This window comes from Elgaria multicarinata, chromosome 14 (genome assembly GCF_023053635.1).
Source record: "Elgaria multicarinata webbii isolate HBS135686 ecotype San Diego chromosome 14, rElgMul1.1.pri, whole genome shotgun sequence".
Classification (NCBI taxonomy): domain Eukaryota; kingdom Metazoa; phylum Chordata; class Lepidosauria; order Squamata; family Anguidae; genus Elgaria; species Elgaria multicarinata.
In genome coordinates, this window is record NC_086184.1 from 9,057,215 (window position 1) to 9,081,184 (window position 23,970).

The 23,970-nt window shown below is 38.4% G+C and overlaps 1 protein-coding gene across 9 annotated transcripts in view; it reads right to left on the reverse strand.

Annotated features, from left to right (window-relative positions):
- CHD9 (chromodomain helicase DNA binding protein 9) overlaps nucleotides 1–23,970 on the reverse strand; it is a 71,240-nt gene that overhangs the window by 16,461 nt on the left and 30,809 nt on the right. For all 9 annotated transcript variants that reach the window (XM_063141279.1, XM_063141273.1, XM_063141271.1 and 6 more), the window contains 19 exons: nucleotides 17,433–17,544; nucleotides 17,150–17,296; nucleotides 15,357–15,425; nucleotides 15,210–15,265; nucleotides 14,283–14,400; nucleotides 13,819–13,905; nucleotides 13,130–13,267; nucleotides 10,898–11,019; nucleotides 10,029–10,272; nucleotides 9,310–9,486; nucleotides 8,499–8,642; nucleotides 6,723–6,978; nucleotides 6,036–6,246; nucleotides 4,221–4,416; nucleotides 3,191–3,358; nucleotides 2,240–2,419; nucleotides 1,907–2,017; nucleotides 920–1,116; nucleotides 429–628 (listed from right to left, as the gene is read on the reverse strand). In XM_063141279.1, coding sequence (XP_062997349.1) covers nucleotides 429–628; nucleotides 920–1,116; nucleotides 1,907–2,017; nucleotides 2,240–2,419; nucleotides 3,191–3,358; nucleotides 4,221–4,416; nucleotides 6,036–6,246; nucleotides 6,723–6,978; nucleotides 8,499–8,642; nucleotides 9,310–9,486; nucleotides 10,029–10,272; nucleotides 10,898–11,019; nucleotides 13,130–13,267; nucleotides 13,819–13,905; nucleotides 14,283–14,400; nucleotides 15,210–15,265; nucleotides 15,357–15,425; nucleotides 17,150–17,296; nucleotides 17,433–17,544 — 2,933 coding nt within the window. The remainder of the gene's footprint in view (nucleotides 1–428; nucleotides 629–919; nucleotides 1,117–1,906; nucleotides 2,018–2,239; nucleotides 2,420–3,190; nucleotides 3,359–4,220; nucleotides 4,417–6,035; nucleotides 6,247–6,722; nucleotides 6,979–8,498; nucleotides 8,643–9,309; nucleotides 9,487–10,028; nucleotides 10,273–10,897; nucleotides 11,020–13,129; nucleotides 13,268–13,818; nucleotides 13,906–14,282; nucleotides 14,401–15,209; nucleotides 15,266–15,356; nucleotides 15,426–17,149; nucleotides 17,297–17,432; nucleotides 17,545–23,970) is intronic.

Here is a 23,970-nt window from a genome sequence, read left to right on the forward strand (position 1 = left end):
TTTTATGAAATGTATTTATAACATTTGAGATCTACAAGCTCAATCGCAGCTTTTAAAGCTCAGCTAAAAACTTTTCTTTTTCCTAAAGCTTTTAAAACTTGATGTTGCTTGGACTTTATACTGTTAGTTTTACCCTACCCTGTGCCTGTTTACCCTACCCAGTGCCTGTTTGCATTCTCTCCCCCTCCTTATTGCTTTACTATGATTTTAGTAGAATGTAAGCCTATGCGGCAGGGTCTTGCTATTTACTGTTTTACTCTGTACAGCACCATGTACATTGATGGTGCTATATAAATAAATAAATAAATAAATAAATAATAATTTAGCTTTCGTGCCTTTTGGAGTACCTTTGGTTCCATGTGAGTGTCTTTAAGTTCATCATAAGCTTAACTCAATTTTAGCTACTAGATGCACACTTAGATCCTTACCTAGATGATTTTGTAACTCTCGAGTTTGCCCATCCTCAGTGGGTGTAATAAGGTCCCATATAAAACTTTTAATCTTTTCATCTCCTCTGTAATGAACAAGGCAATAAGCTAGGAGGGCTCGGCAAATTATCTCCACATCTTGTTCATTCAGTTGTCTCTTGAAGCGGCCATGTGACAAAATCTCTCTCCAACGACCCCACCTAGTTAAAGTTTAACACTGATCAACATTTTAACCAAAGTGGCATAATATTTAAAACTACTGGCATACTGGTTTTATTGCAAAGAGTTAAATGGCCAATAAATAGTTTGACCAGTTTTGTTAATGCATTAACTCTTATTACAGGGATGGAAAACTTAAGAGCCTCCAGATATTGTTAGACTTCACCCCCTTGCCCCCCACCCCAGCAAGCATGGTCAGACAACATCTGGAGGGCTAGAGGGAAGGCTTCATTTTTCTAACATCACCCCACAGTAACTGAAAACACTTTTACCCATAAACTAGCAGGTTTTTCTCTACTCTAAAACATTCTGTTCGCCCATATCCATTGGAGCGGTCACAAGGCCTCCGAAGTTTTGGTTTATCATCCCCTTCGCTTTCAATATCAGATAGCTCAGCTAGTTCATCCTTTGTGGCACTGAAAGGCCTTGTTTGCTTTCTAATTCTGGGAGTGTCGATAACCAGGCTATTCTGAAAAATATAGCAAGCAGTTGAGGCATTAGAAATACATATTATATATATATATTAAATTCTCTATCTGACATCTTGCAAGAAATTCTGCAAATACAGCATAGGATATGACACACCTGTTCCTTGATTACATGAGTACGGCTGTTAGGCAAGAGAGAAGATTCCTGTCACTTCCCACCACCAATAATATGAACTGGCAAGGGAATGTGAAGGAAGGAGATACTATTACACTTCAGGAAGCTTAAACATTTTTTCTCAAGTTACAAAAAGTACATTTAACTCATGAAAGAGGTCGAGAAAATCTGCTTCAGAAAACTAAGGCAGATACTTTATATATAATACACTTTTGTTGCCTTATGATTATAAGAAAACAAGTACATCTGTATTATATCAGGCTTGTAATCTGTTTAAGCTATGTCCTCCCTTGGACACTATCCAGTTTGAGATGCTGCAAAGGACCAATTGTATACAAGATAAAAAGAATAAAAGTTCCAAATACAGCACAGTTAAGCACAGAGCTACATCTACTAAATAATAAACTATTTTAATTAGGATATTCCCATTCAAAGGAGTTAATTTAGTTTTTTATAGTGAGAATTTTATCATCAAAGCTGCTACAATGATAAACTTCACAGCTTATTTAAAAAGCTGACTATGACAATTAAAGGCAAGAATATATTTAGTGCAAAAACAAGTAAAGATGTAGACTGTACATTTAGTGCAAAAACAAGTAAAGATATAGACTGTATATTTAGTGCAAAACCAAGTAAAGATGTAGATTTGTACTTACTCTACCACTGATGGCATCTATGTCTATTTCTGCTTTTTTCGCCCATTTCTGCCAGAAGTTGGGATCATCTAATGAAATATCTGTCCTATTTCCAGATGCAACAAAACTAGCCTGTAAATGATGCAACAGAAAAGTATTACCTACACATTCATTAAATTTATGGTATGGGAAGATAAATGAATATTCTGCCATTTATTCAGTGTGGATGCTATACCAATATAGAGTTAAGTTAAGGTTCCAGACCGTTCTGAATGTTTACAAATTTTTCCGGGTTCTGTAAAAAAAAATAAAAAAAAATACTTTGTATCTGCACAGAAAAGAGTTCTTAATTACCTTAGCAAATGTGGAGCCCCGCCCTTCTGATTCGATTGTGATAGTTTTTGTGCGACGTTGCAAAATTTGATCTATATCTTCTTCACAGAATTTAGAGCCCTCATCCTCTTCATCCATAATGGCCCCATATGCACCTCTTCGAAGCAAGTCCTCAATTTCTTTTTTGGAAAGCTGTTGGATCTGTGTAAATAAGAGTTCAGTGCTATAAGAGCCTTTTTAAAGCTTAACAAAAAGAAAATATGTATTTTGTGTTAGTTTTATCCTTGCCTCAAGGCACCACATTCCTGACAAATCATGCAATATTTAAAGTAAAACCAGTCCTTTAGATCTTTAGTGGAAACATTGCAAAACATTATAATTATATTATTCCATATTAATATTTTATTATGGAATTTGTTATGTGTGCAACTACACTAACATTGACATCTCAGACTTATATGTGTTTCTTTATTATAAAGAGATGTTTATTTATACTACGATACATGTAAAATTTCAAGGATTCACAAGTTATGTTTTGCTGACTCTCCATCAAGTCATACTCCCAGCAACAAAGCCCTAAACAACAGTATTTCCTCTCTAACATAACCAACTTTCCAGATCAAACAAACTGGTTGCAATAGGAAAAAAGACTGTATAGATATAATGGAAAAGTATACCCATATTATATCCATACCCATATATATTGCTGTATACTGCTTTGGGAGGGCTTCTGCCCTGAAAGGCAGCCAAGAAACATTTGAAATAAATAAATAAAATAGAGAGCAAAGATGCTGTGCAATGCTCTGAGATCTTGTTCTGGTAAAGTTTTAATATATTGTTCCTCTTTTACTCTGGAATAATGGCTGGAAAATCATATGGCTCTTCTTTTTTCCTTTTCAAATTCCGATTCCTTTAAGCAATGTGTGTGTGTGTGTGGGGGGGGGGGGAGATAGGGAGAAAAAGGATACGTACACCACCAACACTATTTTCTCTTCCACTCATACTCTGTAAGACAGCCTTATCTAGGCCGAGCTTCAGACTTGCTCTGTCAAACATCTCTCTTTCATAAGAGTTCCGAGTTATCAGTCTGTAGACTTTCACTGCTTTGTTTTGACCAATCCTATGGCAACGGGCTTGGGCCTGAGAAAAAGATACAGACATATACATCCTCAGGTAGAAATATTACATAATCATACATTCCCGAAACTTCTTATAGCACAACATATATATATACACACACACACACACACACACACACACACATGCATACACATTCTAAATGAAAAATGTTTAGAATATATTAAGTTTTCCTAGAAAGAGGAAGACAAGGGAAACTAGCCTGATATTTTAACTATGTGTATTTTAGAACATCGTACAATTTTGCTCGCCATGGCAACTACTCAGACACCTTCTGACAAGTGTAATAAACCTCAGGTTTCCACCAATCCCGGAGCTGTAAAGACGGTGGGATGATCACTGCTTTCCACCCCTGTCTGAAGTTCAGAGAAAGCATAGGATTTGTTTCAGCTTGAGAGTACGAAGCCCATGTAGAGACAAGCCCATACAAAACTGCCTCCTTCCTCTACCTTAGACTTGGACAGTGAGAGTGCCTAGCAACTGCAGGGTCAAGTATGGACTTGGGAGAGGGGAGCAGAGGTGTGTCCCTTATTTCATGCTGTCTTTGGGGTAGAGACACGGTTCTGAAAGCCACAATTTTTTCATTGACCATCAAGGCCAGCCAAAATTTGTAGATCTGTTCAATAGATGTTTTATTGTTTTAACTCTTATACATTTATAAAACCACAAATGGCCTGAACCCACTGTAGGTCTGAGAATGCCTCCTCTTTTTATATGACTCACCTAGCCTGCAAGCACCTTTATGCAATCCTACTTGTTCACACCTGCTCTTTTACTGTGGAACAGATGAAGCAGGTTCATTTATAGATATCTTATAGGTACTTAGGCCCCAAGGCAGGAGGGTTAGTCACGCAAATAAAATTACCTGCAAATCATTCTGAGGATTCCAGTCAGAATCAAAAATTATGCAAGTATCAGCTGCAGTCAAATTAATTCCCAATCCACCAGCTCTTGTACAGAGAAGGAAAACAAACCGATCAGAGTCTGGCTTGCTAAATCGATCAATGGCAGCCTGACGCAAATTCCCTCTTACTCTTCCATCGATTCGCTCATACAGGTACCTTTGAAGTGCAAAAAGGAAGCCATTAAAGAATAGCCTGTAATTCCAAAATACCAAGTATTTTGGAGTACTGCTGTCTTCAAAACAACCTAGATTAGAATCTGATGCAGGTATCAGATTGCCAGGTTTTAAAGTACAGTCATACATCATCTTAAATGTGGGTTAACGTGCATCTAATCCACATTCAGGTGAACATGTAAAACCATGGCCTCGGTTTGCACATAACGATAACCTATGTGTTGTTGGGGCCAAATGCAAGTGTGTGCACTGCCTCCTGCCGCCTGCTCGTCTCTTCCACTTCGCTAAACATGCTTGTTATGAATTCATCCATCAAAACCTCATTCCTGGGAGGTGACATCCGAACCCAGCCCTCTGGGTTGTTGATGGTTAAACAGTTTGAACCCATGGGTTGTTGTTGGGTTAACAGAGTAACCTATTAGCTTAAAAATGTTCAGAGAACCAGGTGGATGCAAGTAGCTGTTCTATGACTAACTAAGAAGTCATGGTCATGCAACTCAGGTTGCAATGCTACGCACACATATCTGGGAGGATATCTCATAGAATACAGTGGGAGTTACTTCTGAGTAAACATGCACAGGATTGCACTGTCAAAAGATTGTGTACTAATAAGAGAAGTTTCTTCCAGTCTTTGTGAATATAAAAGGTGTATTAGAATTATGGGTGTTAATTTTGTCTTTAGAATGTCTTATCTAACTCCTATAATATATATATATATAAGAATAAGAATGCCTTCTGGCTTCCCCAATATACAAGCACAGTAGCAGAATCTTTCTGTGTGTGGTAAGCAGGTTACAATGTAGCTTTTTCATTATTCACTCGTTACAAGTGCCATAAGTTTTCTTCACCACTAATCAGCCATAAAACTGCACAGCAGTTAATCCAGTAGCCCACAGGCATTTGGCAGGCAGCCATATTCCCAAAGTTACGCTTTTTGTAATGTATTGTAATGTATCAGCTTTGACAATTCCAATCAAAGGGCAATGACAAGCAAGTTCACATTTCCTGGGGCCTTAAGAAGAAAATTCCATCTGCATTTGCATTGCATCGGTGCTTAGTAAGTATTATGCCTTTCTGCATAACTATGATAGAAATATCACAAAACTAGAAGTGGACATGATTGTTACATGCATCGGTCTGAATAGTACTTGACAGGTCTCACAGTCATTAAATCTCTATATAGATACGCAAAGGCTAAAACATTTGTAATATTCCCAAATATGTTGCCCAAACATAGTCAGCCATAAGTTTCAGCCATTACTTTATATCTGGTGTTAATTTTCAGAAATGAGTATTCAAGCTCTGTGTGTTTTTCATTTACATGCCTTTTTACAGTCCACTAGAATATTTATTTAAAATTTATATAATAGTGGTACCTAAAACTGATGTCTCTGCTGTGCTGCTTTGGTGTATAAGATCAGGCTTCCAACTGTGGTGCAAGGAACTGCACAACTAGTCCTTAAATGCCAGTTCACATATTGATATCACTTGATTTCTCAGCATGTCATTACTCATAGTTTAGCGCATGAACCAAGTCAATTCAAAAGCAATTATGTTCATATGCCATTAACATGGCTATCTGCAATATGAATAGCATCGTACCTTTTATGTATAAGATAATCTTCAAGGATATCAAGACAGCGAACCATCTGAGAGAAGATAAGCACCTTATGGCCTCCTGCTTTCATTTTTGGAAGAAGTTTATCAATGAGGACCAGTTTCCCAGCGGATTGGATCATTGCTTGCAAGTGGAAATCAAGAGCAGTTGGATTGTGGGTCTCCCTAAATTCTCCTAAGATTTTTTCCTCAGCACCTGTGTCAGATAAAACAATACAATATAAAATGCGTGCATTTTGCTTCTCCTTTTTAAATACAGTCATGTTTGATACAACTTTGATCAGAACTACACATCATAATAATGTAAGGGCCTACTCCACAAAGTGCATTTATGGGCCGATTCTCTTCCACAACCACCTCTTGATTCTTTTCATACGACCCTTTCTTACATTAGTTGTCAGTGTGTAGAATGGCAATTCATAAACATTTAAGCAAATTTTAAATGTCCAAAGGAAGATATTTTTTTAAAAATCTGATGGTACAGAAAAAGGACTAGGTAGCTATAGTTGTCTTCTTTATGGGTATCCTTATGGAATTCATCCTAATTATGACTTCACCAAGAACAAAGCCTGAAGTAACTAAAATGTCTTGTTTTTACATATACCTTTATTTATTTTTATTTATTTATTTATTACATTTTTATACCGCCCAATAGCCGAAGCTCTCTCATACCTTTGATAAGATATGGATGATTGCAGCATTTCCTGAGTTCCATCATAGTGTTAACTAAGTTGGGTACATTAGCTTGCCCTGCGCCTTTTGACAAAAAGGAAAAGTTTTTCTCTAAAATAGCTCGATAATATTTCTTCTGGATATTTGTTAACTCCACTTCAATAATAGTTTCTTCCTTTGGAGCCAACTTCTTCTCGACATCTTCCTTTAACCTCCTCAGCATCATTGGTTTCAGGATAGCTTGCAGCTTTTGCACCTACGCAAAATAAAAACAACTAGTTAAACCCCTATATAAATAGAAAACTCCATAAGATGTTTTAAGTCAGTATGCTGGAACTAGAGCTAGTTTAATCCTAAACAAGGCATAAAGGTGGAGCCATTTAAGTAGTGGTATAGGTATAGCTTAATTTCATTCTAACATTTTCATTAGGGGTGTGCACGGACCCCCCGCTCCGCCCCGCGGGCCGATCCGAAAATTTTGGATCGGCCCGCTCCGCTCCGCGCCGCCTACACTCCGCTCCTCTTCACCGCGGAGCTCCGGCTCCGAATCGGAGCTCCGCAGTGGAGGGGAGTGGCGCCAGGTAAGGCCGGGAGAGGAGGGCAGGGGGTTTACCGGGCCTGCTGCCATCGCCACCCGTGCGGCGACGGTGGCAGAGCCCGGTAAGGGACCAAGGGAGAGGGGGGCCTTACCTGCCTCCGTCCGCGGTCCGTCGCCATCTTCAATTGAGCCCGCGGTTCAACCAGGAAGTCTGGGGCGCAAGCAGCCCAGACTTCCTGTTTGAACCGCGGGCTCAATTGAAGATGCTGATGGACCGCGGACGGAGGCAGGTAAGGGAGAGGAGGGCGGGGGGGGGGGCGTTACCGGGCCCTGCGGCTGTCGCCGCATGGGCGACAGCAACAGCGGCAGGGCCCGGTAAACCCCACTTACCTTTCCGGCGGAGCTCCGGATCGAGGCAAAGGATCCGCCTTCACCTCGATCCTCTTCGCCATGCTCTGCTGGCCCCCAATCCTCTTCACCTCCGCCTTAAGGGCAGGCGAAGCCCCCTGCTCCGCTCCTGCTTCTCCGGTCCGATTAGAAGCGGAGCACATCCCTAATTTTCATACCATTGCAAGGCCACAGCTTCCTACAGTGTGCAGAATCAGTCAGATGGATCTTTAGCTGTTGCTGGAGCCCAGCTCTATAAAACAGGAGCTGCTGGAGTACGATGAACTGGAGGCCCCCTCTGGGGGACCTACATTACCAACCATGAAAATGTAATGCCCTGTTCTCTGCTTCAAATGTTTCTTTTTGGATTTTCTAACATTTCTAAGGGAAGGCTAATTACCAATCTATCAAAATGCCATTGTTTAAACAACAGCCCTGCAAGATTCTTGGCAGGCCATTTTTCAAAACAAAGGGAAAATATCAAAAGCTGTTCTGCAATGTCATGGCCATTTGTTGTCCAAAAAAGTACATTAAAAAACCCTCTCTAGTTTATCCTTTGCTGCTCCAGAAGTAGCTCTGTGGATTCTGCCCAACATATTTATCCCCATAAATTAGGTAAGAACATAGAATCTGCACATATAAAAGTGCATATAGATTTACAGGTTTTCCCTCAAAAAAAATTCTGCATTATTACTACTGACAGCTAAAAGGAACAAATCGCTTTCAAAGGGTGCTAAAGACTAGCAGAGAAAGATACACTGATTTAATGTTATCTGTTAAGCGGATTATAATTACAAGATGAAAAATCCACCAAATTCTAATTTTTGAATATGTGTGAATGTTTTTAATACCTGTTCCTCTGTTTTAAGATCTCCAAATTCCTGCATGAATGTAGATTCTGCTGGGAAGCGTAAAGGTTCAAGGAAGTGAAGAAGGCTGAAAAGTTCTTCTACTGTATTTTGCAGTGGTGTGCCTGTCAACAACACCTTGTGCTCCTATATATATTAGAATATCATGCAAAACATGTAAGTGATGAGACCTCATACTATGTCATAAGGAAGTACTGAGATAGTACCCATACACTAATTTATAAGTAAAAGTCTCAAACAAGCATTTGAATAACTTTTAATGTCTTTGAGACATTATATTATATCTTAAAATCAATACTTTTTGTCATTGCTTTCAATGAGATTTGGCCTGAACCTTTCTAAGATGTAATTCTTACAAAGCATGTGCTAAGAATTCAAACAACAGAATAAATTATGTGCTATATACAAGCAGTAGATAGCATAACTGATTTATACTGCAGTGGGAGCTAAGCCATATAGCAAATTTCATGCATAGTATCATTAAATACATACGGTAGTAAAACAACTGAAACATTAAGCAAGTAGGAACACACACCCCTCCCTGATTTCCAAATTACAAAATATTTGTAGATTTTTTTGTAAAGGAAATTGGATAAATTCTTGAGTACCCCAATCCCCATAAACTATACAGATGTAGTGGGAAGGGAGAAGGGACAATACAACCCACTGAAGCTAGTAGTTTTGTGAAACACATTCCCTTTATTTCCAGTTTAACATTCTAATTTCCATATATATTCATCTTCATTTAAATGAGTCACATCTCATTATTTTAAGAAACTGAACAGACACTCACAAGATTCATGAGTTTGAGTCCCTCTAGGAGTTTGCAGTTTTTATTCTTCAATCTGTGTGCTTCATCAATAATAACACATCGCCATTCAATTGCGTTGAGTTCTGGACAGCCACCAAGAATCATTTCAAAAGTGGTGATTATGGCCTGGAACTTGTATGTACCTCTAATGACACGGCCCTAGGAGAGAGTGAATGAACATGACATAATTTGTCTCATTATCTTTAATCATTCTTTTTTTTACATCTGCAGTTGATGGCTATGCCAGGATGACTGGGATGCTTCTTAGGATGTATGGGTAGAGTATATGGCTGGTAAACACCTATATCAAACCTTGAAAAATCATGTGCCAAGCAGTACCATTGCACAGCACTTACTGGAACAACACACAATGAACCAGGGGGGAAAAGCCAAAAATTCAAAGGAAGGATGCAAAGACACAATTATCTCCATCAAGATGTGCAACCATCATGACGGTGAAGTCTCACATTGGCAAATTTCTATCCACACACTCTGCTGTGATGAGATATGCAGAAGCAGTATAATCTAATACCTCCAGATATTACAGGTCGTTTTCAGTGCATTATACTGACAGTCCAAACTGATTCTCAAATAGATTAAAAACCATGTAAGTCACAAAAGGAATCAATAGCACTATGCATGCAAATGAATTAATCCTGTTTATACTAGTTTACTACTTAGAAATGAATATAGAAAATTACCTGCGAGTCCCTAAAATACATCTCATACTGTTGGATCATCTGCCTGCTAATCATGCTCCCGTGATATACCACAACGTTAAGATCGGTCCATGTACGGAACTCTCTTTCCCAATTGGCTATGGTAGAAAGTGGAGCTATGATCAGGAAAGGTCCTCGTATACCAGTTAAGAGGATTTCATAGAGGAATGTAATTGATTGGATGGTTTTGCCAAGACCCATTTCATCTGCTAAAATGCAGTTTTGCCTGAAAGCAGAAGAGCATTTTGTTAGTACACTTTCAGGATAACTTTAGACCATTAAGAGTAAGAAAGATTGAAGGATTTTCAGTTTTGTGTACCGCAAGAACTTAATACTAGAAAAGCTGCAAAGATAGCAAGGGCTGAATGAAAGAACATTACAAAATTCTTACTACTTCCATTGTTTCCCAGGGCACATAATGAGTGGCACCCAAGACAATGTTATTTCTACGATTTTGTATGCTTTCTATAGGTATTTTACTTATACATGGTACTAGATTAAATCTTAGCTTATGCTCAACCCTCCAACCAACTTTTATCTTATTGTATATCCACAACAGGAAGGGACTGTTATCACTGAAAAACAATTGGTTGGTAATTCTTCTTCCTTTGTCATTAGATGTTATATGTGAAGATAAGACAGTTATTTATTTATTTATTTATTGCATTTCTATACTCTCTGGGCGGTTTACAAATTAATAAAAAAGTAACACACATCAAAAAGGTCTAAAATCATAGACTATCCATTTACACACATTTCAACATTTCCTCGTTTAATAGTTTCCACTTAAATACACCTCCTTCCAAGCAATTATAGCATCGTAATTGCTTTGATTCATTTGGAGCACATACCTATTATACCAGTTGAAGAGGAGCCAGTTGAGCCCTTCCAACTGGTATTCCCTGAGTTGGTTGCCATTTTTATATTCCCTGGACTGTTCTATCTTCTTCCATGAATTAGGAGGAGGTCGATCCTTAGAGATAAAATAAAATATAGAATGAGGCATTCTTGCCACTCGAAAGAAACTGGAAGGGTTTTATGTTTTCTTGGGGGACGGGGGATAACAAAATAAGTATATGCCTGGAGCTTGATTTCATATATAAAAAATAAAGAGATGCTACACCAATTAGTTACATACACCAATGAATGAAACAAATAAACTGAAACTGAATCCTGGCAAGGCGGAAGCCCTGTGGGTGAGTGGTTCCTGAGTCCGGGAGATGTGCTCATTGCCAGTTCTGGACAGGGTTGCACTCCTCTGAAAGATCAGGTTTGCAGTTTGGAGGTATTCCTAGATCCATCATCATTGCTGAAGGCCCAAGCAGTCATGGCAGCTTCAGCTGGTTTGCCAACTACAGCCTCTCCTTGGCCACAGTGGTACAGATGGTAGTAACCTCAATACTGGATAATTGCAATTCATTCTATGTGGGGCTGCCCTTAAGGCTGCTCAGGAAGCTGGAGCTAGTGCAGAATGCAGTAGCTTGGCTATTGTTTGGAGCTGCCCCTTTACAGCATGGAACTCCTCTGCTGAGGGAATTGCATTGTCTGCCTATTCACTACTGGGTCAGGTTTAACATCCAGATACTAATGTACAAAGCTCTAAACAATTTGGGAAAGGATATCTGGGAGAGAGCACCTTCTCCCTTACCAACCTGCCCAGTCACTGAGGTCATCTGAAAGCACACTCCTGGTCATTCCATATGGACCTATGGCCCAACTGGAGTCCACCCGGAGAAGAGCCTTTAGAGTAGTGGCCCTCTCCTTTGAAACTCCCTGCCCCTGGAGGTCAGGAAGGCGGCAATACTGTGTTGTTTCCGCCTCCTGAAAACTGATCTGTTCCAGGAAGCATTCCTTAAATGACCAGCCACATTTTTTATTGCATTCTGTTTTTAATCATTTAAATATTGTGTTTTAATGTTTTTATCATTTTACTATTGCGTTTCTTATGTTCACCATTCCGGAATCTGTTACAATGGTGAGAAAACGTTTATGAACCCTAACAATAATAATGGAAATACCATAGTTTTACTATGATAGCCTTTGTGAATCAAAACCAGTCCTTTTCTAAATATCCAATAGGGTCAGGGTATGTGTAAATATAAGTGAACGCCTGGTTGCATCAGATCAATTAAAGGGAATAATAAAGTAATTACATAGATCTGCAGGGGTGAAGTTGGGAGGCCCCACCCTACAGAAGGATCAGAAACTTTGTGAGTTTGGACTTAACCATACAGTTGTGTGGAAATACGTCATGCCACGACAACTCTGAGGTCCTCAAAAATGTAATTATTGCGGCTAATCTGTCTAAGGGTACAAAACTATTTCTAAAGATTTGAGGCTCCACCAATCCAGTCAGACAGATAGTCTACAAATGGAGAAAATTCAGGACCACAGCTCAGACAAGACATGCAATTGGAGGGGAGAAGAAATCCTTCCTGGCAATTTCTCTCAGAGGGGTGGTTAGTTATCTTCATTCATTCTTACTGTCATGTATGCCCCCTACTGCTCCGGTGTTGGGACTAGGTGATGCAGGGAGTCCATCAGAAACAGATTCTGATTCAGAAGCTGCCGAGCCAGTGGGGGAGGAAGTTCACACTGAAGAGCCTCCAGCTGCAAATGCGCCACTCCTGGAGTCTGTCTCCTCAAAGCTAGATCTTACGCTCTCAGGAGACAGGGAGTCAACTTCCGGGGGTAAACATTCCAAAACATTACTCGATGCTAGGAATCGCCAGAAGTTAAAACGTTCAAATGTTCAGCGAGATTAGCACCAAAGAGACAGTCGGAGAGGATGCGTGAGAAGGTGGCGCCGCTTCCTCCTCCACCTTGAAGCTTGGGACATTTGAAAAGCCTTTTCTTTCCTTTGAACGGTCAATTGTTTTGCTTAGTTGCATAACGTTGCCTAGGGGGAATCTTCCCATACAGGTGCCTAGTTTGTGTTTCAGAAGTGTTACAATAAAGTTTACATATGTTTACAACAAAGTGTTACAATATGTTTACAATAAAGCTTTGTGGATTGGCCCAAGAACTTTCCTTGGTTTTGACTCTTTGGGGAAACGTGAGCAGCTACAGCCCACGACACTTACCAATCGCCTTGAATCAGGCCGTAAAGCTTGCAGCTGTTCAAACTCTTCTATTTTTCCTTGATCTACATCTTCTTTCAACTCCCATGTGCTGTCTTCATATGGCAATGAGCACCATTTTACTAAGTAGTAAGTAACAGGCTGTGGTAGGGAAAATTACTTGTGTTATCAGGTTGCCATTTGCCTTGTTGTATTCTAACATACATTAGGTCAAACTAAACTATATATTGAAGAAAAACACATGCCTCCTCAATTTAGGGCAAGGAGCTCCTACATTTACAATGCTACGATTGCCTGAGACCATGTCCACAGAGACCCTTAAGGGACTGAGACATTACTCCTCCATGTAAGAGAAATATTAGAAATGATCTGATCTTTTTAAGTAGAAATCTCCCTCACAATATGAAAACGTTTTTAGTACAGAATTAAGCAAAATTATATCTGGCAGTAGAGTAACAAAATAGAGAAAGGGGAATCCAAAATGTTTGAATAATTAAATATTTTATTTATTTATTTACATGCTTTATTCTGCCCTATTCCTAAAGTTCAGGAAACCTTACAATTTGAACATACATACAGATAGACATATTTGTGTGTGCATCCACTATTCTGAATATGCTTTCTTGATCATGAAAGAGACCATGTAATGTGTGCCTCAGGTTATATATGGTTCTTTTGGGTCAGATCCCTACCTCTCCAGTGTCCTTATCTTCACAAAAGGAGACCTCTAATACCCGATCAACTTCGATATAATCCGGATTAAAAGGTTCTTCTTCCATCTGAAATTGAGTATATTCTTATAATTACTTAAATGATCTACCTAACACTGTGGCAATGTTAAAATCTAGAATGGTATAATTTAGCACTTTCGTATATTAATGGTTCATTGTAATTTCAAACTAGAAAAAAACTGAAAATAAATGGTCAGCATTACTTGGTTAAATTTCCTAAGAACTAATATTACTATTTCAGTGTTTTAAATTTTTAAAAAAACCTTTATATCATTTGACTGCTAAAAGAAAAATGAGAAAGAACAGAGAGAGTGAGAGAGAACATCACAACATAATGAACAGTAAAGTGTGTGCCGGCTTCTGGAAATCAATGTTTTAATTAGATTAGTAGGTTGTTGGTTTTTTTAAAAAAAAAACATACTCACATCTGCAAAAAAATGGGCTCTCTGTGCTTGCCTCAGCTTGAAACGCTTGATTTTCTGTTGGATTCTTTTATCCTTTAAAAGCTGTTGTTCTGTAGCCCATTCACAATGGAGGTAGGAGCTAGAATTACAAAAGAATATGAAAGCACACTGCTGCAAGAATAGGCTGTTATATTTATTTTATCACATGGCCTAAGCAATGTTAGATAAATCCTTCAAAGAAACTGAATGTTAGGTTTTGATATATTATGTTCTTACTTCCCTGTTCCTGAACTTTGAAATGAAACCACAATGGCAAGGAGCCTGCATTTTAGAACTGAATCCTACAATAAAATGCATACAATCAAAAAGCAAAGATTGTTGCCCTCATAAGCAGGAGCACATCTACCTGGTTCCACTTGTTAATCACTCTCGCTTGATTGTGGCATCTCTACTCATACGAAGAGCTCCAAAACCAAAAGCTACCTGTCTGCTTTGCAAACTTAGGCCGTTTCTACCCCTGCCTTTTTTCCAGGGATTGGCCCGGGATCATCTCTGTGCATGCAAATGAAACACAGGGGATCCCGGGAGCAGGCAGGGATGATCCCTCCATTTTCCTGGGATAATCCTTAGGAGTAGAAAGGGCCAACGAAAGTCATACTGGTACTATGGAACATTTGGATAAAAGCCCAAACTATATGTATAAACCTCTTCTTCCACACAGACCTTAGGATTGTGGTCAGGCTTAACAAATATCAAACTAAAAGATTTCTTAGTCACCTTTCTCACAAAGACTCAAGGCGACTCAATCCACTAAATACAACCACCCAATAAAACGACTAAAACATCAGTGACAACCATAATCAATTCAACTGTTGCATTAAACAGCCCATTATATGCCATCAAATGTGTGAGAATAGAAATATATAGCAACTTAACTGCAATACTTACTAGTTTTTGTATTTAACAAAAAATTCCTCTGCTTCCACTGTCACTCCCCCAGTAATCTGAAAAAGTACACAGTATTCTGTTTTTCAAGATTCATTTATATATTTTTACAATTGTGAACCATAAACCCATATCCCAATATTTACTCACTTCTTTCTTTATAATTCTGGAAGATAAAATTTTATCTACAATTGCTGCATCTTCTTCACTTGGATTCTCCTATGCAAGTGGGACAAAGAAGAAGGGAGTTTAATTCCATTTCCACCCTGTCCCCATTTGAACAATTGGTATCATTTTCATCCCCCAAGGATGATTCAACCCGAACCAGAAGGTCCACAGCTCCTGTCAAAGTTTAGTTTAAAAGCTGTTCTGACACCTTTTCAATGCTTGCCCATGTAGTCTGATACCACTCTGACTCAATTAGAGCCCATCCCTTTTGTACTGTTCTGGCTTATCCCAAAATGTTCCCCACTGCCCAACAAATCTAAACCCCTACCCCCTACCCCACAATCTAGCACTAATAGGCTAGGTAGCTAGGTAATATCTGCAAACTTTGCACAGGGCAGGCAATTCATCATATGGTCTTTGTGCTCATCACAAGCCCAGCTGTCTATGTTTGCAATGACAGATTTGCCCACTGCATATCCTTGGTGCAGAAAGATATCTGTTCATCCCCCAAAGAATGTGTTCCTTCTAAGGGATGATTTTTCTCTTTCTTAGAGTTGCATCCTTCTTCCCCAAGATCTGTGGAAGAACTAGAACTGGGACCTTCTATCATGCCCCCTCTGGTTTTCTCCACAACCCCTTTCTGGTTTACTCAGCTTCTCCAGGTTACAAATTTTGGCTTCAACTGAACGAACTTGTCCCTTGAGGGTTAGGAGCTCATTGCACCAAACACACACCAGGGACTTCTGTGCAGCAGGTAGATAGTTGTACATGTGATACTCAACTGGATAGCCCCCACATCTCTGCCGCCTTTCTACCTTCGTACCTGTTTTGTTATTGTTATTTATTTGTTGTTTATTTGAAAAACTAAGTTATTTCCTAACAGAAGGTGCAAAAGAGTTGACTGCCCTGGCCTCCTCATCCTGTTGATAATGAATTATCTGATAAATAAGGAATGAAATATAGGAGGAGGAAAAACCCAAAGTAGTTTAATATCTGCCCCCGCCCCACTAATTTACTGTTATGGATTAATTCTTATCGCTTCAGAATAGAAAATTACTTCTCCTTGGGACTTTTTAAAATAATGTCATTGGCATTTAGGCTTGTTTAAGGGAGAAAACCTCAAGAATACATTTTTATTCTCTTCTGTTCATCTGAAAGAATAATAATATTCCATTAATAATAAATTAATAAATTTAGATTTATCAGTTGGCTGCATATCAAATCCATTTCTCAGTAGTGACACATATTATCCTTGATGCAGACCCTTATGTGCACGTTAGAGTAAGCAGACTTCTTTTCACTTCTCTGTAGTTTGCAGCTCTGCACATACATTGTCCTGAGCGCAAAAAGAGGTACCTATTTCACTGATCACTTGCACAGAAGCTCACACCCATACAATAAATCACTCTAATTAATGAAAGGTATCCTAGACAGAGCATAAGGTACTGTTCCCATAAAACTATCATTCATTTCAATGAGTATTACAAGGGAAATTTAAAGGACTGCAGTCTTCACTCTTTTGTATTTCTGGCTCTTAGGCATAAGGTGATGGGACTTGAGTAGGCTAGGTCCTCCAAATTGCAGATTGGACATGTAGCATAACATGGGAGATGTTGCTTCAAGCAAAGTTACAATACTTCACTGCATGGAATTTAATGGCAAATGGCACCTGTAATTTGCATCGCCTAGATAAGGCCAACCATGTAAAAGGTAACCTTTGAAAGTAAATACACACAGCTGCAAGAGGTAAACTCCACAAACGGAGTCGTACTCACCACAAATAATTGTAAAGGCTGCTCAGCAGGTAAAGGAGCAGAATTCTTTTTTATTTTCACAGAAACTTTGGCTTCTTCCTCAGATTGTTTTCCTTCACCTTCTTCTGCATACTTCTTTCTTTTAATTTGTCGATTTGACCGTCTCTTCTACAATGGAATTGTATATAAATGAAACAGTGTTTTGACCAACATCTGCAAAACCCTTTTTGATGGGGCAAATATGGATGGTGGGACTGAGTTAATGCTTCAAGGAAATTTTCTAAAAGTGTTAATTTTCAAATACCTGAGATGTCTCATCTTTGAATGGCTGCTGAGTAGTCTGCTTAGCATCAGACATTTCATCTGAAGACTCATTTTTCCTCTTCTGCTTTTTGCCCAGAGTAATAATAAGCTTGCTGTTTTGAGACAAAAAACAAAGGTTTTTGTTTTTGTTTGCTTTGATATGGTTTTGGGTATTTAACATCAAAGATACACTATTTAAACATTTCCTCCTAATCCTGCTGAGGTGCTGAACTAAAGACGGTGGTTTTAATTTTCCTCCATGGAAATAGAGTTTATTTTACTGGAACGATAAGACAACTATAGGAGAATATCTACACATAAGTCTGGAAATGCTAATTATTTGAAACGAGTTATTGATATAAAAATTAATTTAATATATGCACAATGCATTATTTTAATATTTTATATATGGTATAGAATAAGCATACCCATGACATTTTCAAGATGACAATTCAGAATTTTGAAACACCAAGTAGTACAGAAACAATTTAACAGTAATAACTGATGACTACAGAATTGTGGAGAAAATTATATTCCTAATGCAACAGTGCTAATTATTTCTGAGTTTATATTCAAAGGGTTACAGAAAAGGGGGCAATATTAATATCACTCCATCTAGTTTTAATCAGAGGGCTGCAAATACATATAATTTTCCATATTTAAAATCCGACAAGTGCTGCTTTTCAATGCATTCTCAAAATAATCACAATGTGATTACAATCAAACTCAAATTCAGATAAAGAGATGTCCTTAGATGCATACTTTACATAATGTAGATTTGATAATTATATACTATGTAGCAGTGGGGGAATTGCTTTAGAATAGAAATTTCTGCTGCTTCACAGAGACCGACACACCCGCCCCCAAAGCTTTGGCCTTATTCATTTACGGCAATTATTATACATCAAAAACAGTAAACATGACTGGCCATTGGAAGATAATTAAGACTAGTGATAAGCGGCTGACTGAACCAATTTCAGCTCTAGCATATTTAAGGAAAGAAATGTCTAGATAAAACTAGCTTAAATAAGTGGTGCACCCATTGATATATATGCAAACAGTAAGTAATGTTAGAATTAAGCAGCAATCTACACAGATGGCAAAATTTATCTGTTCACAACATTAAATCTTACTGTAGATGGAACACGTACAAAAAGTAGATTCTGTTGTGTAACTTCACAGGTTCTGAACATGGACAATTTAATGACAGATGCCTATATTGGCTATTTCAGGATTGAATTGCATGTTTGAGCCCCTCAAAGGAAAGTGAAAAATGCATGTGAGAGGTAAAATACATACAGTCATTACCCCGGATGCTGTTAAGGAACATGTGTATGTCTTTTACACTAGGCTCTGGCTGGTGGATCACAAGGTTCAGGTAAAAAACAGTAGATCCTTCAAGCCTGAAATCTATCTACCACTGCTTTATATTGCCTAGGCTCTCAAGCAGCAGATTCTTTTGCTACTGCCCCAAAGCAGATCCTTATTAAATCCTGGTACATTGGGTTTTAACATGGCCTGCACAGCTGAACAAGTTTGCCTACCCTATTCTACAGTCTCACACAATAAAGAGATTAAGGTTAACAGTCTGTATCAATTTTTCCTTGATTCTGTTTTCACACCAAACTTGCCATTTTTGACTGTTTAAATACAAAACCAAATATGTAAGTTCATTTCCCCAGATCATCTCTGAGGCCTCAACCTTAAGTACTGAGAACTTGAAAAAGAGTAAGGCACTATATATAAACAATATGCAAGAGTAGTGTGGTTTAAAATGTTATAAATTAGGGTAACAATTTTAACCATATGAGGTATATACATATTTGGGATGCTGATGCTTCACAGAACTGGGACTATTTGCAGTACGTACTGACTAGTCTCAAAGTACATATTTAATTATTGTAAAATCTTTTGTTCACCGTTTTCTTTGGTTTCCAGTAAAATACATTTATCTATCGGCTCGAACTATCCTTAGTGGTCACCTGGGCCACTTTTATTCCTTTTGTTAAATACAAGTATACAGCTATGAGCTATTGTCTACCATTAAGCGCTCAATTAGAATCAACTGTTTTAAACATTGCAACTGTACCTACCATTTTTCTTGAAAGTTTTACTATTCTCAGAAGGAGATAATTAAAAAACTGATATTCTTCCTGGAACAATCTCAAAAGTAGAAGGGTAATTTTTTGCATACCAATTTATTACACTGGGCAAGCTTAAGTCTAATTTTGCAAGACTCATAAGAACAGGAAAGAATTTCAGGATTCTTGAAAAACTTAATGAAAGCATCCTGACCTTATTTGCCTTATTATTTACATTACCAGAGCATGTTACTTTTCATTAGGTTCCTATATTAGATAGAGTCACATCTGGATAATAAAAAAAATCATTTTTATGTCAAATCATTTTTTAAAAAATAAAGGGAAAACCAGGAAACTAATTATAATATTCTCATGAGAGATGCCTAGTCTTTGTTATCAATGAACCTTAAGACTGACTATTGTACTAGCATTATTCAGTGAAGAAAACCCATAAGAAATAGATGTCAGCTCTGGGCAAAAGCAGTGGAACACCTAATTACCTCCCTGTTGAAGACCATAATGAAAGCCTTGAAGAAAATTGTTTGCTAATGCTACCAACTTATTACTGTACGATCAGGTCTTCCACTCAACTCTAGCCAATTAAGGTAGTTTAGTTCCTAGATATTTGAACATACCAAGTCAACCAAATTAATTTTAGCTTACGTTAAATATACATGGGCTATCTTTGCACATAAATAGACAGATGTCAAACTGGGTGAGGGAATCTTGCACAAATGAATTTACTGTCCTGCTATGCAATCAGATGAAAAGACATTTTTAACTCTTACATGTAGCGTGGCATTGAAGGAATCCTCTCTCAATGGAAGGAAGACACTTTGAAAAACTCAACAAATAGCAATAAGATACTGCTACAACATTTGCAAACAAATTAAAGAGAGATCATATAACATCATAGGAACAACATTCAAATCTGCAGCATAATTAAAGCCTTCTTGCATTTCTACAGTTCACCTCTGGCTGAATTCAAGTGTCACTGAATATAAACATTATTTGCAAGAACTTGTATAATTATTTTAAAAACTAATAGAAAAGGACCAAACACTGAATCAAGCTTTATGTTTGTTCACAGCTTCTGTTGAATTCACCAAAGAGCTGTGCCCAAACTCCTATCGTGATCCAGGCAAAGTCCCTCAAAAACATTTAAAAAAATCTTTGAACATTACTGCTTGCAGACAACCATTCACAAAATTATGTGCATACAAATAAGTGAAAGGCCTAGCATTCAGTCACACACACAATATCACTCCACTCTTTCCAAAATATGCATAAAGTGATTAACTGTAAAAATTAGAATTCAGAAGGAATTCTCACTAAGGTACATTAATAATCCTACTACATCCATTAGCTGACAAAGCAAACAGATAATCAACCCCCACTTGAAAATATGTTTTGAACAACAGATATCCTCACCTCTTCTATACTTCCTTTTCTTTTTTCATTAAAGAACAAAATTGTCCCTTACTCATCACACTACAGCTGCTGCAGCAAGACCATTCTGGCAAGCCTCCATATTGCATATGATTCATCTTGCCAATTTTATGACTCATAATTTGAAATGCACCTGAAGGTCATGTAGTCCAAACCCACATCTAAGCACACTTCCTACAGGCAATCCTTACATGGCCATTTGATCAAGCACAGGATGTTGCACATGACAGACCATTTGTGCTATCTCTCTGCATGATTATTGAATTTAACCACACCATTGCAAACCTATTTCTGGGGTATCCATTAACACATTGAGGTAGTAAATCAGGATGATTTTTTTAAATCGTGTGTGTCATGTAGAAGGTAAAAGTGTGATTTGGGAAGCTGTTATGGACACCCTATGTAGCCTTAGACTCTTAGACTCCCATTTTGATTATGGAATAATACTGATCTACCTTGCAATGTTTGTTGTCAAGATTGTTCATGAGATACATGTGAACTATCAACACTATATACAGTATAGTGCTATATAAAGTACTAATACATTTATGATTAATTTTTTAGTAATAATTTCATTTTGCAAGATTGAATTGCCTTACGACCCAATCCTATGGAAAGCTGCCTAAGCATACCTGATTTCAGTGAGCTTCGGACCATCTAACTCTGCATAGGTTCAGGCCATTATTGGTCTCAAAACAGAACTGAATATGTTTATAAAGTATCTGTTCTTCTGGTGTACAAGTTGTCGCACAAATACCCTTTCTTTTGCAGCATCAAGAATTATTATATCTATAGACTGGATATCAAAGGGAGGGGATCTGCACAATATCAACATTTTCTCTGGGTCACTTAATAGATCACATTGCCTTCTGTAATGCAATAAAGGTCTTACATGTTCTTCTGGGGACAAGGAGATAATATAACCACCCAGGCAGCCTCAGTTCAGAGCCCTTATCTTGCCCTACCTTCCTATTCTTAGTTGGTCACCGTTCACCCTTGCCCCTATATAAACATTCTCTTTCTACAGGTTCTGTGCTACACCCACTGTGTGTTGCTTCCAAGATCCTGTTCTTTACACTTGTGTCTGTTTGTACCCTGACTTACCACTAGCTCCAGCTCTGATTCAATTTGGCTTCCTTGCCCATCTTCCTTTACCAGCCCTGGCACTGCTCATTGGGGTAACCTCCTTACAATAATGAGCCTATGTGAGCTTTGGGCTCATGTTCTCCCCCTTCCCATTCCTCCTTCAGTATGTCCATGCAGCTGATTAACTACAGTTTAGTGAAACCTGTGAAATTCTAGTTAATCTTATGGGCTTATTGATACAAGCCAGTTAAGCCGTTTATCTAGGGTCAGATGAAACAGTAAACTTTGGCTAACCAAAAAATCGAAGTGAAAGCTTCCAATCTTCTCTTCAGAGTCAGGCAGGAGGATCCGAGGGCACAGGGTAGCAGATGAACCCAAGGTCTGCCTAGGCTTTTTCTTGTAACCAAAACACCATAAAAACATAAAAGCCATGATGAATCAAACCAAAGACCTACCAAGTCCAGCATTCTATTCCCACAATGCCCAACCAGATGCCTATTGGAAGCCCACAAGCACGACATGAGTGCTACAGTACTTTCCCAATTGTGTTCCCCAGTAAATGGTATTCAGAGGCATACTGGAGGCAATATATAGTCATCATGATTAGTAACCACTGATAGCCTTATTTTCCATGAATCTATGTAATTCCTTCTTAAAGCTATTCAAATTGATGGCATTACTACATCTTGTAGTAGTAAATTGCATAGTTTCACTGCGCATTGGCTCAACTTCATTAGATGAGAGAAGAGGGGAAAATCCTTTTCTATTTTCTGCACACCATACATAGAATCAAACACCTCTGTCATAGTCCCCATTACTCACATATTTTTCTAAGCCAATGCCAACTGCTTCATCATTTTGGTTGCCCTTTTCAGCATCTTTTCCTATTTTACAATATCCTTTTTGAGGTACTGTGACCACAACTGTACTCAGTATTCCAAGTATGGTTGCACCTCATTTAATTTTTATCATTGTGTCCAAACAAGACCAAAGAGTCTCCAAGAGGCTGCTAACAATCTACATTAGATAGACAAGACAAATTAAAGGCGGATAGAGACAGCTATGTGTTGGGGAAATAGTAATGAGTTTTGGAGTATCAATAAATATGCAGTTAAGAGAGTCTATGGAATGGTTAAGGGAAAGCCTTTCTGAATAAATGGGTCATGAAGAAGAACTGAAGTATAATATCTTAAGTACTGTGATTAAGCCAAAGTACATGTAGATGATGTAATTACCTATTCCTCTATTTACCACTGCCTCCATTTCCCTCTCCTTCCACTCTTTTCCTTTTATCTGTTTTTAGATTGTAAGCCCCTTGGGGCAGGAATCTATCTAAACCTGTACTTCCTAAAGCACTATGTGCATAGATGATACTATATCAACAAACAACAACTTAAAGAAGAGGAATGTTCTTGATCAAGAGAGAGGTGAAGGTCAGGTTAAGTCATGATGGGTTACTAAACTACTCACAGTAGCTTATTTTGAAAATAAAACACTGTTATTCCCCACATGTTAGGACAAATAAACTACTGTGCATAGTTTATTAAGCTATCATGCATAATCTTAGTCATCCCCCTGTCCTGCTGCAGTCCTCCCGCCCATGCAGTGGCACTGTTTCACCTATTGACAACATTGCAGAAGCATCTTATAACGCTCCGCAATATCCTAATGAGAGGGGAGAGGTTACTTCAGTGCTTCCAGCATCACCCCGACAAGGGAGTGGTGGCTCTAGAGTGCTGGAAATATGCAGATTGGGACCAAATTTCATACACAGGCTCCTGTAGTCAAGAGGCACCCGATGCACCATCAAAACCCTGCACAATTACATACAAAGGAGCAAAACCCCTGGTTGCACCAAAAAGGGGGTGGTGCAAATAAACCCTTGGCAGTTTGCAGAATTGAGAACAAACTTCATACACAGCC